The 16,743-nt window shown below is 40.8% G+C and overlaps 1 protein-coding gene and 1 pseudogene across 2 annotated transcripts; both read right to left on the bottom strand.

Moving 5' to 3' along the window:
* Positions 1 to 1,159: 1,159 nt before the first annotated feature.
* Positions 1,160 to 15,590, bottom strand: TMT1A (thiol methyltransferase 1A). The gene is made up of 3 exons (XM_082352544.1): positions 15,064 to 15,590; positions 14,224 to 14,723; positions 1,160 to 3,162 (listed from the first exon to the last, which is right to left on the bottom strand). Exons 2-3 carry the CDS (start codon positions 14,719 to 14,721, stop codon positions 2,926 to 2,928), a joined length of 735 nt encoding a protein of 244 aa, XP_082208670.1. The 5' UTR covers positions 14,722 to 14,723; positions 15,064 to 15,590; the 3' UTR covers positions 1,160 to 2,925.
* LOC309610093 (ubiquitin-ribosomal protein eS31 fusion protein pseudogene) lies at positions 8,595 to 14,208 on the bottom strand (annotated as a pseudogene). The gene has a single exon. The product of its transcript is annotated as a ubiquitin-ribosomal protein eS31 fusion protein pseudogene (transcript).
* Positions 15,591 to 16,743: the final 1,153 nt, after the last annotated feature.

Below are 16,743 nucleotides of genomic sequence, written 5' to 3'. Positions count from 1 at the left end.
CCTGCAATCAAGGGAATCTAACCAACACAGGACCTAAAAGACATTGGACACGTTTTGACTCTTTTCTGTTTCCATTTTGCACAGGCTTAAGTCATTTCCTTAGGCTCTTTGAATGATCATAAATGTGTGTTTTCTGGGCCTGGGGAAGAAAGCAGTGAGAAGGTAGTATGGCAGAGACGCTTGTCAAAACAGGTGTTGTGGTTTTAGGAATTGTGGCTCTAGGACTTGCTCAGGAACTTGTGGAATGTAAGAAATTTCACTTACTTATTTTTCTGCACCTATAAAGAGTGAGGATAATATTTGCTACACTGGGACTTCCCTGGTGGTCCAGTGGCTAAGACCCCACACTCCCAATGCAGGGGGCCCAGGCTCGATCCCTGGTCAGGGAACTAGATCCTGCATGCCGCAACTAAGATCCCACGTGCCGAAACTAAGACCCGGGGCAGCCAAATAAATAAATATTAAAAAAAAATTTTGCTACACTATTTAAACAAGAGGGAGTTGATAAGAATGTGCCTAGTACTTTGTACTTTGGTATGACTTACCTTCCAATGTGGCAGTAACACTTCACCATGTCAACCTGTGGCTTTTCATATTTCTCAATCCCTAGACTGACCTAACCAGTAGTGAGGTGGGTAGATAAGGAGGCTCCTACTTTTGGGAGACCATAGAGGGAGGATATTCATGTTCCATAGCTTAGGAGGCCATAGATACATGTCCTATACTCACTGTAACATTAACTGTTTTCATGCTTAAGAGAGAATAGTAAGCTTTCTTTCTGCTCTATGGATTTCACAAATGCCACGGAGCAGCTAAGCCCATGCGCCACAACTACTGAGCCCTCGCACCACAACTACTGACGTCCATGCACCTAGAGCCTATGCTCCACAACAAAAGAAGCCACCACAATGAGAAGCCTGCGCACTGCAATGAAGAGTAGCCCCTGCTCACCGCAACTAGAGAAAGCTCACGTGCAGCAACGAAGACCCAACGCAGCCAAATAATTAATAAATAAATAAATAAATAAATAAATAATCTGCTAGCTGTGTTTAGAGTTACCTGGCTGTAGAAGGAAAAATCTGTATGTTCAAATAGCTTAATTTTCCACAGTGAAGGAAAGCCCTCCCAGAGACACTAAGAAAAATGAAACCAAGCCAGCAAAGATATAAACCATTAATTTTATTTCCATTCCTAAAATGTATGTGAATTTATTGATTGATTTGATATTTAGTCTCTTTGCAAAATCATCTCAGAAAATATTCTAAATTTATTAAAATGCATACAGACTATTGCTGAAAATTCTAAGTCCTCTTATTGACCAACTTGTTTTCAAAGCACTTGTGATGATTTTCCAAGGTTTCCATGGTTACAGGGAACAAAGAAATCATCTTGAGACCAGAGTGGAAATTTGATCAGAATAATCCAAACAGTATTTATCTACCTCTTTACAGACTCACAGCTTGCCTATTTTGAGGCGGCTCTTACAAAGCGTATCTAATTATTCAAGGTTTCTCTAATTACAGTGGGCCTTTTCTTTGCCTGCAATTTACTACATTCAGCAAAGTATACATTAGATAATAAGGAAAATGAACCCAAGAACTCTAACTGCTTCATATAGTTTTATGGATATACTGAAGTGTCAAGTACAATCTTCATCTTAAGAATTGAAGACTGGAATGCAGGGAAACAAACTCTGGTGGAATACCAGAATAAAAAACATAACAAAGCTGGGCAGAACTAGGTGTGGCATCCTGGTACATTAATTTTGAAAGCCAGCCCAGTGATACTAAGGACAACAAATAGATTCAGATTTCTTTTAAAAAAAATCTGTGCTGCTTAGCTTTGGAGTTTTCAACTAGTTAGTATTTCTTTATTTAGTTTGTGAATTATTAAGATTTTTTTGGGACTTCCCTGGTGACGCAGTGGTTAAGAATCCGCCTGCCAATGCCGGGGACATGGATTCGAGCCCTGGTCTGGGAAGATCCCACATGCCGTGGAGCAACTAAGCCTGTGCGCCACAACTACTGAGCCTGTGCTCTAGAGCCTGTGAGCCACAACTCCTGAAGCCCGTGCACCTAGAGCTTGTGCTTCACAACAAGAGAAGCCACCACAATGAGAAGCCCGCGTGCCGCAACTAGAGAAAACCCACACACAGCAACAAAGACCCAACGCAGCCAAAGATAAATAAATAAATGAATGAATGAAAAAAAAAAGATCTTTTCACGTCTCCCTCTTCAAAGTCTTCTTTTTAGTGATTTAACTGCTAATTAGCATCAACCTCTCAAAGAGAGGGTAAAATTAAAATCTGTTGGGTAATAATTCAAATAAGACAGAAAAAATTTGAAGTTACTGAATAAAGTAAGGTTTGAGGATAATGGTGGACTTCAATTATGAAAGCCCATTGTTTCCTTTAAGGGAGAGTTCAAAGTTGTTTTGTTTTGTTTTTTGTTTTTGATTCTTTGTGAGACAATAGAAAATAGCTAAATAGGTTATAACATAAACTTTTAGCGATGAAATTCAAATTTACCTAAAAAAGGACGTTCCCTTCTCCCAATTAGTTTTTTTTTGTGTGTGTGTGTGTGTGGCTGTGTTGCGTCTTTGTTGCTGTGTGCAGGCCCTCTCTAGCTGTGGTGAGCAGGGGCTACTCTTTGCTGTAGGTACTCTAGGTACGCAGGCCTCAGCAGTTGTATCACATGGCCTCAGTAGTTGTGGCTCGTGGGCTCCAGAGCACAGGCTCAACAGCTGTGGCGCACAGGCTTAGTTGCCCCACAGCATGCGGGATCCTCCCGGACCAGGCATTGAACCTGTGGTCCCCACATTGGCAGGCAGACTCTCAACCACTGCACCACGAGGGAAGTCCCCCAATTAGTATTTTAAGTGTAAAACCAAAACCTTAAATTATTCGAGCTCTTCAGGTCTCAACTCCTATTTCACAGCATATCCGTAGATGTGAGGACGCAGGAGCTCCCAGGACAGGGGGGCCTGTAAGTGCTGCAGCTTCAGCTTGGAGAAGCGGGCCCACTCCAGGGCCTTCCAGCTCTCTCTGGTCAGGTTGCACCCATCAAACAGAAGGTACCAGACAGGATTCAGGACCTGTTGCCAGAAGTAATTCCAGGTTGAAGGCTTAGCTGCTACATGCTCCATGAAATAAAAAGCTCCTCCCTGAGAAAGAAAAGAAAAAAAAAACAAAAAAACACAGCAAGGATTTTAGTTTGGGGGAAAATAATTTATAAGATGATTAAATGTCAGATTTCAGTGGCCCCAAAGGCCAACTTCATGAGAAAACATGGAGAAATTCAAACTTACTACGATACTATTCTGGTTAATAGTGTCATCTTCTGTCAGATTTTATACAGAGTTGCCAATCTATATTTTCTGTTCAGAAAGGTAATACATAATAATAGTTAGAATTTAAAGCAGTTACTGCATGCAAGATCCTGTCCGTAAGACCTATCACATGTTAACTCAATCCTCACAATACACTTATTTAGTAGTTATTATTATTATCATCCCTATGTTCTACAGACAAGGAAACAGAGTCACATAGAAAATAAACAACTTGCCCAAGGTCATACAGCTTACAAATGTCAGAATCAGGTTTTTACCTTGGGTGGTCTGGCTCCAGAGGCTGGCAATACTGTCTCACCAATATTATTTTAGAAAATTCAGAAAATACAGAAAAGTTAAAAAGAAAAACAGTCAACCATCTTTCATCACCTCGGGACAACTACTGTTAAGATTTTGTGGAAGATGGTGGAGTAGAAGGGCATGCGCTCATTCCTTCTCGTGAGAGCACCGGCATCACAACTAACTGCTAAACAGTCATCGACAGGAAGACACTGGAATGCACCAAAAAAGATACCCCACATCCAAAGACAAAGGAGAAGCTGCAGTGAGATGGTAGGAGGGGTGCAATCACAATAAAATCAAATCCCATAACCACTGGGTGGGTGACTCACAAACTGGAGAACAGTCATACCACGGAAGTCCACCCACTGGAGTTAAGGTTCTGAGCCCCACGTCAAGCTTCCCAGCCTGGGGGATCTGGAAACAGGAGGAGGAATTTCCAGAGAATCAGACTTTGAAGGCTAGTGGGATTTGATTGCAGAACTTTGACAGGACTGGGGGAAACAGACTCCACTCTTGGAGGGCACACACAAAGTAGTGTGCACATCAGGACCCAGGGGGAAGGAGCAGTGACCCCATAGGAGACTGAACCAGACCTACCTGCTAGTGTTGGGGGTTCTCCTGCAGAGGCAGGGGGTGGCTGTGGCTCACCACAGGGACAAGGACACTGGCAGCAGAAGTTCTGGGAAGTACTACTTGGCATGACCCTCCCGAAGTCTGCCATTAGCCCCAACAAAGAGCCTGTAGCCTCCAGTGCTGGGTTGCCTCGGGCCAAACAACCAACAGGGAGGGAACTCAGCCCCACCCATCAGCAGACAAGCGGATTAAAGTTTTACTGAGCTCTGCCCACCAGAGCAACACCCAGCTCTACCCACCACCAGTCCCTCCCATCAGAAAGCTTGCACAAGCCTCTTAGATAGCCTCATCCACCAGAGGGCAGACAGTAGAAGCAAGAAGAACTACAATCCTGCAGCCGGTGGAACAAAAACCCCATTCAAAGAAAGACAAGATGAAAAGGCAGAGGGCTATGTCCCAGATGAAGGAACAAGATAAAACCCCAGAAAAACAACTAAGTGAAGTGGAGATAAGCAACCTTCCAGAAAAAAAATTCAGAATAATGATAGTGAAGATGATCCAGGACCTTGGAAAAAGAATGGAGGCAAAGATCGAGAAGATGCAAGAAATGTTTAACAAAGACCTAGAAGAATTAAAGAACAAACACCGAGAAGAATTAAAGAACAAACAGACATGAACAATACAATAACTGAAATGAAAACTACACTAGAGGAATCAATAGCAGAATAACTGAGGCAGAAGAACGGATAAGTGAAGTGGAAGACAGAATGGTGGAATTCACTGCCACAGAACAGATTAAAGAAAAAAGAATGAAAAGAAATGAAGACAGCCTAAGAGACCTCTGGGACAACATTAAACGCACCAACATTCGTATTACAGGGGTCCCAGAAGGAGAAGAGAGAGAGAAAGGACCCAAGAAAATATTTGAAGAGATTATAGTTGAAAACTTCCCGAACATGGGAAAGGAAATAGCAACCCAAGTCCAGGAAGTAAAGAGAGTCCCATACAGGATAAACCCAAGGAGAAACACGCCAAGACACATAGTAATCAAATTGACAAGAATTAAAGACAAAGAAAAATTATTAAAAGCAACAAGGGAAAAACAACGAATAACATACAAGGGAACTCCCATAAGGTTAACAGCTGATTTCTCAAAAACTCTACAAGCCAGGAGGGAGTGGCACGATATATTTAAAGTGATGAAAGGGAAGAACCTACAACCAAGATTACTCTACCCAGCAAGGATCTCATTCGGATTCGATGGAGAAATCAAAAGCTTTACAGACAAGCAAAAGCTAAGAGAATTCAGCACCACCAAACCAGCTCTACAACAAATGCTAGAGGAACTTCTCTACATGGGAAACACAAGAGAAGAAAAGGACCTACAAAAACAAACCCAAAACAATTAAGAAAATGGTAATAGGAACGTACATATTGATAATTATTGATAATTACATCCTAAGAGACTACTACAAGCAACTCTATGCCAATAAAATGGACAACCTGGAAGAAATGGACAAATTCTTACAAAGGTATAACTCTCCAAGACTGAACCAGGAAGAAATAGAAAGTATGAACAGACCAATCACAAGTAATGAAATTGAAACTGTGATTAAAAATCTTACAAGAAACAAAAGTCCAGGACCAGATGGCTTCACAGGTGAATTCTATCAAACATTTAGAGAAGAGCTAACACCCATCCTTCTCAAACTCTTCCAAAAAATTGTAGAGGAAGGAACACTCCCAAACTCATTCTACGAGGCCACCATCACCCTGATACCAAAACCAGACAAAGATACTACAAAAAGAGAAAATTACAGACCAATATCACTGAGGAATATAGATGCAAAAATCCTCAACAAAATACTAGCAAACAGAATCCAACAACACATTAAAAGGATCATACACCATGATCAAGTGGGATTTATCCCAGGGATGCAAGGATTCTTCAATATACGCAAATCAATAAATGTGACACACCATATTAACAAATTGAAGAATAAAAACCATATGATCATGTAAATAGATGCAGAAAAAGCTTTTGACAAAATTCAACACCCATTTATGATAGAAACTCTCCAGAAAGTGGGCATAGAGGGAACGTATCTCAACATAATAGAGGCCATATACAACAAACCCAAAGCAAACATCATTATCAATGGTGAAAAACTGAAAGCATTTCCTCTAAGATCAGGAACAAGACAAGGATGTCCACTCTTGCCACTATTATTCAACATAGTTTTGGAACTCCTAGCCTTGGCAATCAGAGAAGAAAAAGAAATAGAAGGAATACAAATTGGAAAAGAAGAAGTAAAACTGTCACTGTTTGCAGATGACATGATGCTATACATAGAGAATCCTAAAGATGCCACCAGAAAACTACTAGAGCTAATCAATGCATTTGGAAAAGTTGCAGGATACAAAATTAATGCACAGAAATCTCTTGCATTCCTATACACTAACAACGAAAGATCATAAAGAGAAGTTAAGGAATCTATCCCATTCACCATTGCAACAAAAATAATAAAATATCTAGGAATAAACCTACCTAATGAGGTAAAAGACCTGCACTCAGAAAACTATAAGACACTGATGAAAGAAATGAAAGATGACACAAACAGATGGAGAGATATACCATGTTCTTGGATTGGAAGGATCAATATTTTGAAAATGACTATACTACCCCAAGCAATCTACAGATTCAATGCAATGCCTATCAAATTACCAATGGCATTTTTTACAGAACTAGAACAAAAAATCTTAAAATTTGTATGGAGACACAAAAGACCCCGAATAGCCAAAGCAGTCTTGAGGGAAAAAAATGGAGCTGGAGGAATCAGACTCCCTGACTTCAGACTATACTACAAAGCTACAGTAATCAAGAAAATATGGTACTGGCACAAAAACAGAAATATAGATCAATGGAACAGGATAGAAAGCCCAGGGAAAAACCCACGCACCTATGGTCAACTAATCTATGACAAAGGAGGCAAGGATATACAATGGAGAAAAGACAGTCTCTTCAGTAAGTGGTGCTGGGAAGACTGGGCAGCTACATGTAAAAGAATTAAATTAGAACACTCCCTAACACCATACACAAAAATAAACTCAAAATGGATTAAAGCCCTAAATATAAGACCAGACATTATAAAACTCTTAGAGGAAAACATAGGAAGAACACTCTTTGACATAAATCACAGCAAGATCTTTTTTGATCCATCTCCTAGAGTAATGGAAATAAAAACAAAAATAAACAAATGGGACCTAATGAAACTTAAAAGCTTTTGCACAGCAAAGGAAACTATAAACAAGATGAAAAGACAACCCTCAGAATGGGAGAAAATATTTGCAAATGAATCAACAGACAAAGGATTAATCTCCAAAATATATAAACAGCACATGCAGCTCAATATTAAAAACACAAACAACCCAATCAAAAAATGGGCAGAAGACCTAAATGGACATTTCTCCAAAGACAACATACAGATGGCCAAGAGGCACATGAAAAGCTACTCAACATCACTAATCATTTGAGAAATGCAAATCAAAACTACAATGAGGTATCATCTCACACTGGTTAGAATGGGCATCATCAGAAAACCTACAAACAACAAATGCTGGAGAGGGTATAGAGAAAAAGGAACCCTCTTGCACTGTTTGTGGGAATGTAAATTGATACAGCCACTATGGAGAACAGTATCAAGGTTCCTTAAAATCTAAATATACAATTACCATATGACCCAGCAGTTCCACTACTGGGCATATACCCAGAGAAAACCATAATTCAAAAATACACATGCACCCCAATGTTCGTTGCAGTACTGTTTACAATAGCCAGGTCATGGAAGCAACCTAAATGCCCATTGACAGACGAATGGATAAAGAAGATGTGGTTCGTACATACAATGGAATATTACCCAGCCATAAAAAGGAATGAAATTGGGTCATTTGTGGAGACGTGGATGGGGCTAGAGACTGTCATACAGAGTGAAGTAAGTCAGAAAGAGAAAAACAAGTATCGTATATTAACACATATATGTGGAATCTAGAAAAGTGATACAGATGAACTGGTTTGCAAGGCAGAAATAGAGACACAGATGTAGAGAACAAACGTATGGACACCAAGGGGGGAAGCGGGGGTGGGGGTGGTGTGATGAATTGGGAGATTAGGATTGACATATATGCACTAGTATGTATAAAATAGATAACTAATAAGAACCTGCTGTATAAAAAAGTAAAATAAAAATAAAAAAAAACAAAAGATTTTGTGTATACTTTTATATGAATATGTATTTTTTTCTAAAACTAGGATTGGAATATACATTCTGTTTTATAACATGTTTTATTTTATTTATGTACTTGAGTATTATTCTAAAAGATGGTTTAAAAACTTTATGCAATATTTCACACCACTGAAGTTACCATCTCTTATTTAACCGTTCTCATTTAGGCTATTTCCAATTTTACATTGTTATAAATACTGTTACAGTGAGCATCCTTATCCATAAATCTTTGTGACCATCTAAAATTATTTCCAAATAAATAACTTGCTAAAAAGTGGAATTGCTGAATCAGAAGTCTGTGCCTTTTTAAAGCTTTTGGTACAGGTTGTCAAATTGCCCTTTGGAAAAGTTGCAGCAGTTTGCATTCATACTAGCAATAGATGTGAATGCCCATTTCCAATAAACTCCCATCAGTACTTTTTTCTCCTATATCTTTGTCAATTTGATGTGTAATATGGTATTTTTAATAACATGCATAGCTTTAATATTCTTAATCTTAACATCTTTTGTTAACCTTATTGATTATTTGGATTCCTTGTTTTCTAATTTGTCTATTAATGTCCATTATCAGTTTCCTTCTTTTTTTCTTTTTTCTTTTATTTATTTATTTGGTTGTGCTGGGTCTTAGTTGTGGCAGGCGGGCTCCTTAGTTGTGGCTCGCCAGCTCCTTAACTGTGGCATGCTCACTCTTAGTTGCGGCATGCATGTGGGATCTAGTTCCCTGACCAGGGATCGAACCTGTGCCCCCTGCGTTGCGAGTCTTAACCACTGTGCCACAGGGAAAGTCCCCACTATCGGTTTTCTAATAGGCCGTTGGTTTTTTTCTTACTGATTAGTAAGGGCTTTTAGTATAATTAGACTACGTATACTACAAATGTTTTCCCTTGTTTGTTGTTTGTCTTTTAATTACGATTTTTTAAACTTCCCCTTCTTTTATTTAAAAAAAAATCTTTAAATTCATCTGAGTATTGTTCTTAGGCTCTGCTTTGCAAACCTGTGGGCGTCTGAATCCATACCAAGTACTGCCTGAGACTAAATAACCATGTCTTATACTTTTCTTTTTTTAGTTCATTAGTTCATGTCTTTTATTAACCAATATACAATTACTTGTCTTCTGGTTTGTTGAAACAATAGGTCAGACAATATTTGCCACAATAATGTTTGTCAAAGTGGCTGGCCATAAAAACTCCACACCACATTTATCTGAAGGGCACTCCTGACGAAGGTGACTGCTTTTGCCATTCTGATCCACCTTACAGTATTTCAGGACAGCCAGCTTAACCTTCTTTCTCTCTTTCTCTCTCTCTGTCTCTCTTTTTTTTTCTTTTGGCCGTGAGGCTTGTGGGATCTTAGTTTCCCAAACAGGGATAGAACCTGGGCCCTCCGCAGTGAGAGTGCAGAGTCCTAACCACTGGACTGCCAGGGAATTCCCAACCCTCTTTCTCTTATGCTTTTTCTTCTTGGGAGTGGTGTAAGACTTCTTCCTTTTCTTAGTACCAGCACGAAGTCTCAACAGAAGATGAAGAGTGGACTCCTTTTGACTGTTGTAGTCAGACAAAGTACGTCCATGTTCCAGTTGCTTGCCAGCAAAAATCAATCTTTGCTGGTTAGAAGGAATTACTTCCTTATCTTGGATCTTGGCATTTACATTTTCTGTTGTATCCGAGGGTTCGACCTCGAGAGTGATGGTCTTCCCTGTCAGGATCTTCACAAAAATCTGCATCCTGGTGGCAGCACCACCACAGATGGTGGATCCAAAAAGCCTATGTCTTATACTTTTGTACCATTGTCACAGGATGTAAATGACCATTGTCACAGGATGTAAATGATAGGATTTATTTTATTAAAATACTGCATCATCTAAAAGTGTTACTAAATTCATGGTTATATTTTGTCATTAGGTATTTTATTTGGTCAGTGGATGCTGTGTGTAAATTACTGTCATACAGGAGTTAGTAACTGCTGCTTTCATCTAGGACGGTCCTATAAATATAGGTCAGGTCTGGACACAGTAGAGGCTACACATTATTAAGGAGTCTTCAGAAGTTTTCTACTTATCTACCTCTGGGGTGAAGGGGGAAAGGGACCAATGATTACCTCCCAAACCCAGGGTGACTGTCCCACTCTCCTTAGCCTCTTCTAGCCTCCCTAGTGTTGGCTATCCCAGGCAGAGTTTAGAGATGGAGTTCCTCCAAATCTATGGGTAAGTGTAAGAACTGTGTTCAGGAATGGAAAACTTGAAATTTCCTGATTGAAATATTTTTTTTCCATAGAAGAGGACAAGAGAGAAGAGGCAATCCAGGCCTGGGGAGGTTGCTGATACCCTCTGGGTTACACAGGTTAAGCTAGAGATGCCTGTTACCCATTCAGGTGACTGTCGAGTAGACAGCTGGATATGAAGATCTGGGGTTAGAAGAGAGGTCTGAGCTTGATACTTAGATCTGGAAGCCATTTGTGTATGCATGGTAATTGAAAACATTGGGGGTACATGAGATTGCACAGGGGGTGTATGTAAGTGAAATGAGAGCTAAAAAAGAAACTCCAGCGTTTAGGGGATGGGCAGAGGAAGAAAAGCCAGCAAAAGTGGTAGAAATGTTGAAGTCAGATAAAAAGCCCCAGTGACAAGCACTGTGGTACAGCGATAAGAATATTTGCATTAAAGTCAGACATAGTGGCTGTGTAACTTGAGGCAAGTTTCTTAACTCCTCTGGGTCTGTTTCCCCAATCCAACATGAAGGCAATACCTGCTTTAAAGGACTGTTTCCTACATGAGAATGTAGGAAAACTCCTGGTTCTGTTCAGCAGAGAATGGGTGCTTCGGAGGAGCTAAGGAAGACTACCCAAGAATATGATCCCCTAAGGGCACTCTCAGTGCTTAAACCAGAGATGACCATTATTTGCTTTGCAGAGGTGTTGTGAGATTAGTAACACTGTAAGCAAAACATCTAACTGTGCCCAGTCTTAGGACACAAGAACCCAGGATTTGAGTATCAGAATCAGACTTTTTTTCAGTTACTACTTTGACATTGGCGTATCCTTGAGCCAAAGACAGAATTACAGTTGGCCCTCAGTATCCACAAGTTCTGCATCCTTGGATTCAACCAAATGCAGATCAAAAATATTTGGGAAAAATCCAGAAAGTTCCAGAAAAGCAAAACTTGAATTTGCCATATGCTGGCACCTGTTTACATAGCATTTACATTGTATTAGGTATTATAAGTAATCTAGAGGTGATTTAAGGTATATGGGAGGATGTGCATAAGTTACATGCAGATACTGCACCATTTTATATAAGGGACTTAAGCTTCTGTAGATTTTGGTATCTGTGGCGGGGACAGGGAAGGACCCCGAGGAAATTGAGGGACGACTGTATATTATTGCCTCTAAACACTATCTTCAAGTCCTTTTCTTCCTGAGAAAGTTCCTCTGTTAGAAAATAAAACTGGGGATTACAGAACATCCATTTCCTCTAGTATAGTCAATTCAAATGTTAAGATATCCATACTTGAGACTTCGCTGGTGGCACAGAGGTTAAGAATCCGCCTGACAATGCAGGGGACACGGGTTCGAGCCCTGGTCTGGGAAGATCCCACATGCCGCGGAGCAACTAAGCCCGTGTGCCACAACTACTGAGCCTGTGCTCTAGAGCCTGTGAGCCACAACTACGGAGCCCATGAGCCACAACTACCAAAGCCCACGCGCCTAGAGTCTGTGCTCCACAACAAGAGAAGCCACCTCAATGAGAAGCCTTCACGCCGCAACTAGAGAAAGCCCGTGCACAGCAACAAAGACCCAACGCAGCCAAAAATAAACAATAAATAAATAAATTAATTAAAAAAAAGATACCCATACTTTATGTTCACCTATGTTTAGAATAAAACTATTTTAAACTAGTTTTTAAACAAACAATAAAGGTAATATGTGAAAATTACATATAGGTATAAAGAATTTCAAACTATACAGAGAGGTATAAAATGAAAAGTAATTCCTTCCCCTCATCCAATTCCCTTCCCAAGAGGTAACCACTGTTAATAGTTTCTTGTGTATCATTCCCATTAACATAAATACTTATACAGACATATTCTCCCCCCCACACACAAATGGACTTATACTCTATATAATATTCTATGCTTTCATTGCATAGAACACTTTCATTTCATTTAACACTGTCTCTTGAGGAGATAGTTTTTTCATATCAACATAGGTAACTCTTCCTTGTTCTTTTAACAGCTGCACAGAAATCCTTTATATGATGCGACAGTTTACTTAACAGCCTCCTACCTCCTATTGCTGGATGTTTAGGTTATTTTCAATTTGTATTACAAATACTGTAATGAATATTTTCGCATATGAATGAGTTTTTGCACATTTGTGCAGTATAGCTATAGGATAAATTCCTATTGGATGAAGGAGGAAGTGTCCTTGAAAATTTGATATTATCAAATTGCCCTCCAAAGAGGGCACTTCCTCCAATTGGGGTACCCAGTCCCCCAAACTCACCCCAACACCATATTGAACTTAAAAGTCTCTGACAGTGTAGTAGGTAAAAATAGTGTCTTGCTTTAATTTCTTCTTAATTGAAGTATAGTTGATTTATAATATTATATTAGTTTCAGGTGTACAACATAGTGATTCAGAATTTTTATAGATTATACTTCATTTAAAGTTATTACAAAATAATGGCTATATTTCCCTGTGCTGTAGAATATATCCTTGTTGCTTATTTATTTTATACATAGTAGTTTGTATCTCTTAATCCCACACCACTATCTTGCCCCTCCCCCCTTCCCTCTCCCCTCTGGTAACCACTAGTTTGTTCTCTATATCTGTGAGTCTATTTCTGTTTGTTATATACATTCGTTTGTTTTATTTTTAAGATTCCACGTATAAGTGATACCTTGCTTTAATTTGCTCTTTTATTGCAAGACTAAACATTTATATCATATATTGGCTATTTTTATTTATATTTCTGTTCCTGTGCTTTGCTTACTTTTCTCTTTTTTAAAAAACTGATTTAAGAATTCTATTGATCTTGATTTGTAATGTCTTTTATTTTTTTTATTAAAAAAATTTTTTTTTAATTAATTAATTAATTTAGTTTTGGCTGCCCTGGGTCTTTGTAGCTGCACGCAGGCTTTCTCTAGTTGCTGCGAGCGGGGGCTACTCTTCGTTGCAGTGCAAGGGCTTCTCATTGCAGTGGCTTCTCTAGTTGCAGAGCACGGGCTCTAGGCACGCGGGCTTCAGTAGTTGTGGCATGCCAGCTCAGTAGTTGCAGCTTGCGGGCTCTAGAGCGCAGGCTCAGTAGTTGTGGCACATGGGCTTAGTTGCTCCGTGGCATGTGGGATATTCCCGGACCAGGGATCAAACCCGTGTCCTGCTTTGGCAGGCGGATTCTTAACCACTGGACCACCAGGGAAGTCCTATAATGTCTTTTAATATGAAGTTAACGCATTATCTATCATCCTTGGCAAGTATTTTTTACAAACTTTTTTGTACTTTTAAGTTTTTTTATAGTCCTTTTTTTTTCTCTGCAGGAGTTCTAAAGTTTTACATATTCATGTATCATCAATCTTTTCCTATATAGCTTCTTCTCCACTCTAAGATTTTTTAAAAATTCAGCAGTGTCTTCTCTAGTAGTTCTACTTTTTATGTTAGGGTGTTTGAGCTACCTGAAATTGATAGGGCTGCCCTTGGTGATAGTGGTTACTACTAACCAGCCCTCACACCCCGCACTCACCGGCCTCAGCACTCTGCACACTTCCTGGAGGATCCGCTCCTGGTTCTTCACGGAGCACAGGACCAGTGTGCAGACCACCACATCCATGGAGTCGTCGGCCACCTGGTGCAGGTCCTCCCCGGCAGCCACCAGGAAGCGCTCAAACTGCAGGTGTCGGTTCTCAGCAATGCTCTTGATCAAGAACCTCTCAAAGTTGGGGTTGGGATCAATACAGGTCACCCGGCATCCAGGCGGGTAGAACTTGAAGTTGGGCCCTGTGCCGCAGCCCAGCTCCAGCAGGGAGAGCTTCCCGGAGGGGCCTGCGAACTCCTGTAGATTGCTGAAGAGCTCCTGCTTCTTGCTCGCCATCTGTTCGTTGTACATCACAGTGAACCTTGCCAAGAAGTAGGGGAGTGATTTTTTGCATATCCGGTTCCACAAGCCCAGAAAGTCCAGCAGGTACATGGGAAATGCCAGGATGCAGACGGCCAGCCGGAGGATAAAAATGGTAAGCGCCATCACTCAGAAGAGAAGAAAACAGATCAACAGTTAGAGGCCTGACTCTAATTGCAGGAAGTAGGTTTCTGGCCACATTCCAGAGCCAATCAGCTGCAGAGGAAGGAACTGGTTGTGCTGGAAAGACGCAGCTGAAGTAAAATCTATGGCCAGAGGCCCATTTCACCCAGTTAATAGATGTTTGCCAAAAGTTGCCTCATAGCTTACTTTTCGTGAAGTAAAATGAGAGGGTTCTCAGCTTTTCCTTAGAAGGAAAGCTGATTACAACCCATTATTACAAATCTATTCCTGCTTGGAGACTACTTCAAGTTTCCTGCTGAAGTTTTAAATGCACAGCATACTTACAGCCTGTCTGGTTCTCCAGTGACCTCTGCTAAGAAAACAGAATCCGTGGGTGGAGCCTGGTTAAACCACACCAGAAAGCCACTGCCAAAGGCCATTTATTATGTGACCCCTCCTACTTCCCTTCCATCCCGCCCTCATTTTTTTTAAACAAATTTTTTTTTTCTGCTGATTTTATTTCTTTATTTTTTGTCTCTTGTGGATGCCATTTTTTTTTTTTTTTTGGGGGGCTGCATTGGGTCTTCGTTGCTGTGCGTGGGTTTCTCATTTCCGGTGGCTTCTCTTGTTGCAGAGCACGGGCTCTAGGCACGTGGGCTTCAGTAGTTGTAGCACACGGGCTCAGTAGTTGTTATAGCAGCCTGTATTTTAAAAAGCATTTCCCCCACCCCCTTTTTTTCTTCAGTCTCTGTAGGCAGTATTTTAGTTTTCTCCTGGGGTGTTTACATTTCAAAGACATTCACAACTTCAAGGACAGAGAAAGAATGAAGTTTTTCTCCTAGGAGTTTTGGGGTGTATTTCTCTATTATCAGAAGTCTAGGGTGACTACTGTTTAAATGTTTTCTTTGTATTAGGGGTTGGGCAACATGAGGCACTCTGTTTCAATCACCACAACATCCTCCCATTTGCTCTCCTCACTTTCCCAGGGATTCTACCTCTTAGCATCCTAATCAGGCTTTCTCACAAGTACTTGGACCTTAATCTGCAGTAGCTTGTGCCCTCCTAACTTTGCAAAATGGCACATAAAGGTCTCCAACTTATTATTCTGCTCTTATACCTTGTCTGCCAGCCCCGAAGCTAGCAGAGTAGCGGACAACTGCATGTTCTTCTCTAACTTCAGCTCTTCATCCAACTGTCTACCTCAAGCTTCAGCCTCTATTTGGGCATCAGTGGCCACAGAACTGCCCACAGGAGAGGACAGCCCACCGCAGCAGCCATTTGTTTCCCTTCTTTGCCACAGTGTGCTCTGCTCAGCTCCTCGAACAAATGCATCAACACACCCAGCTTTTTCAGGGTGCCCCTGTACTCACACATTGGTCCACAAGCATCTAACATACAGGCCACCCCTCCTGACACAGAGGTTGATGTCTAACTCAGGATATCGTCCTCAAATGCCTCTTTCCCAGGGCTTGTTTCTTCAGTCTCCTGGCTGCCTTATCAGTTGTTAGTTCACAACCTGGCTGCTGTACTTCAGGAGAGACTGAAGAAAGAAGCAGACCACTCCAGATTGGTAGCTGGCAGCTTTCATAAGAAGGGAGCTTACTTATGAGGCTTGTCTTAGATGGCCACGAGATGAGTAGATCTCCACGCCCACCACCAGAATCATAAAAGTTTAGACAGAGGCCTTAACTGGGATCTGTCACCTCCACAGTCCAGATGGTCTCAACACCTTACTCTCTCAAAGCTGTATCCTTGGAACAGCTCCCATTGTGGGAACAGTGGGAAGAATGGACATTTCAAGGACAGTTGAGGGAATGAGGAACCTCTGATTGCCTGGGTCCAGCCCATCAGTCAGTCCGATCACGTCCTCTTGATGACCTCCTCCAATATACTTTGTGTCCTTTTTTTTTTGACCATACCCCGGGGCATGCAGGATAATAGTTCCCCAACCAGGGATCGAACTTGCCCCCCTCCCCCGCAGTGGAAGCACGAAGTTTTAACCACTGGACAGCCAGGGAAGTCCAG

The sequence above is a fragment of the Balaenoptera borealis genome (assembly GCF_965194805.1).
Source record: "Balaenoptera borealis genome assembly, chromosome: 13".
In the NCBI taxonomy this organism is placed as follows: Eukaryota; Metazoa; Chordata; class Mammalia; order Artiodactyla; family Balaenopteridae; genus Balaenoptera; species Balaenoptera borealis.
The sequence above is the reverse complement of the archived record's forward strand: the minus strand, read 5'-3'. Positions and strand labels throughout refer to the sequence as shown.

Bases quoted from the DNA above. Each gene is read 5' to 3' on its own strand.
- TMT1A (XM_082352544.1), bottom strand. From the start codon at position 14,721: ATGGCGCTTACCATTTTTATCCTCCGGCTGGCCGTCTGCATCCTGGCA. The intron at 3,163-14,223 runs GTGAGTGCGGGG...TTTCTTTCTCAG, and splicing joins TGTGCAGAGTGCTGAGGCCG to GGAGGAGCTTTTTATTTCAT.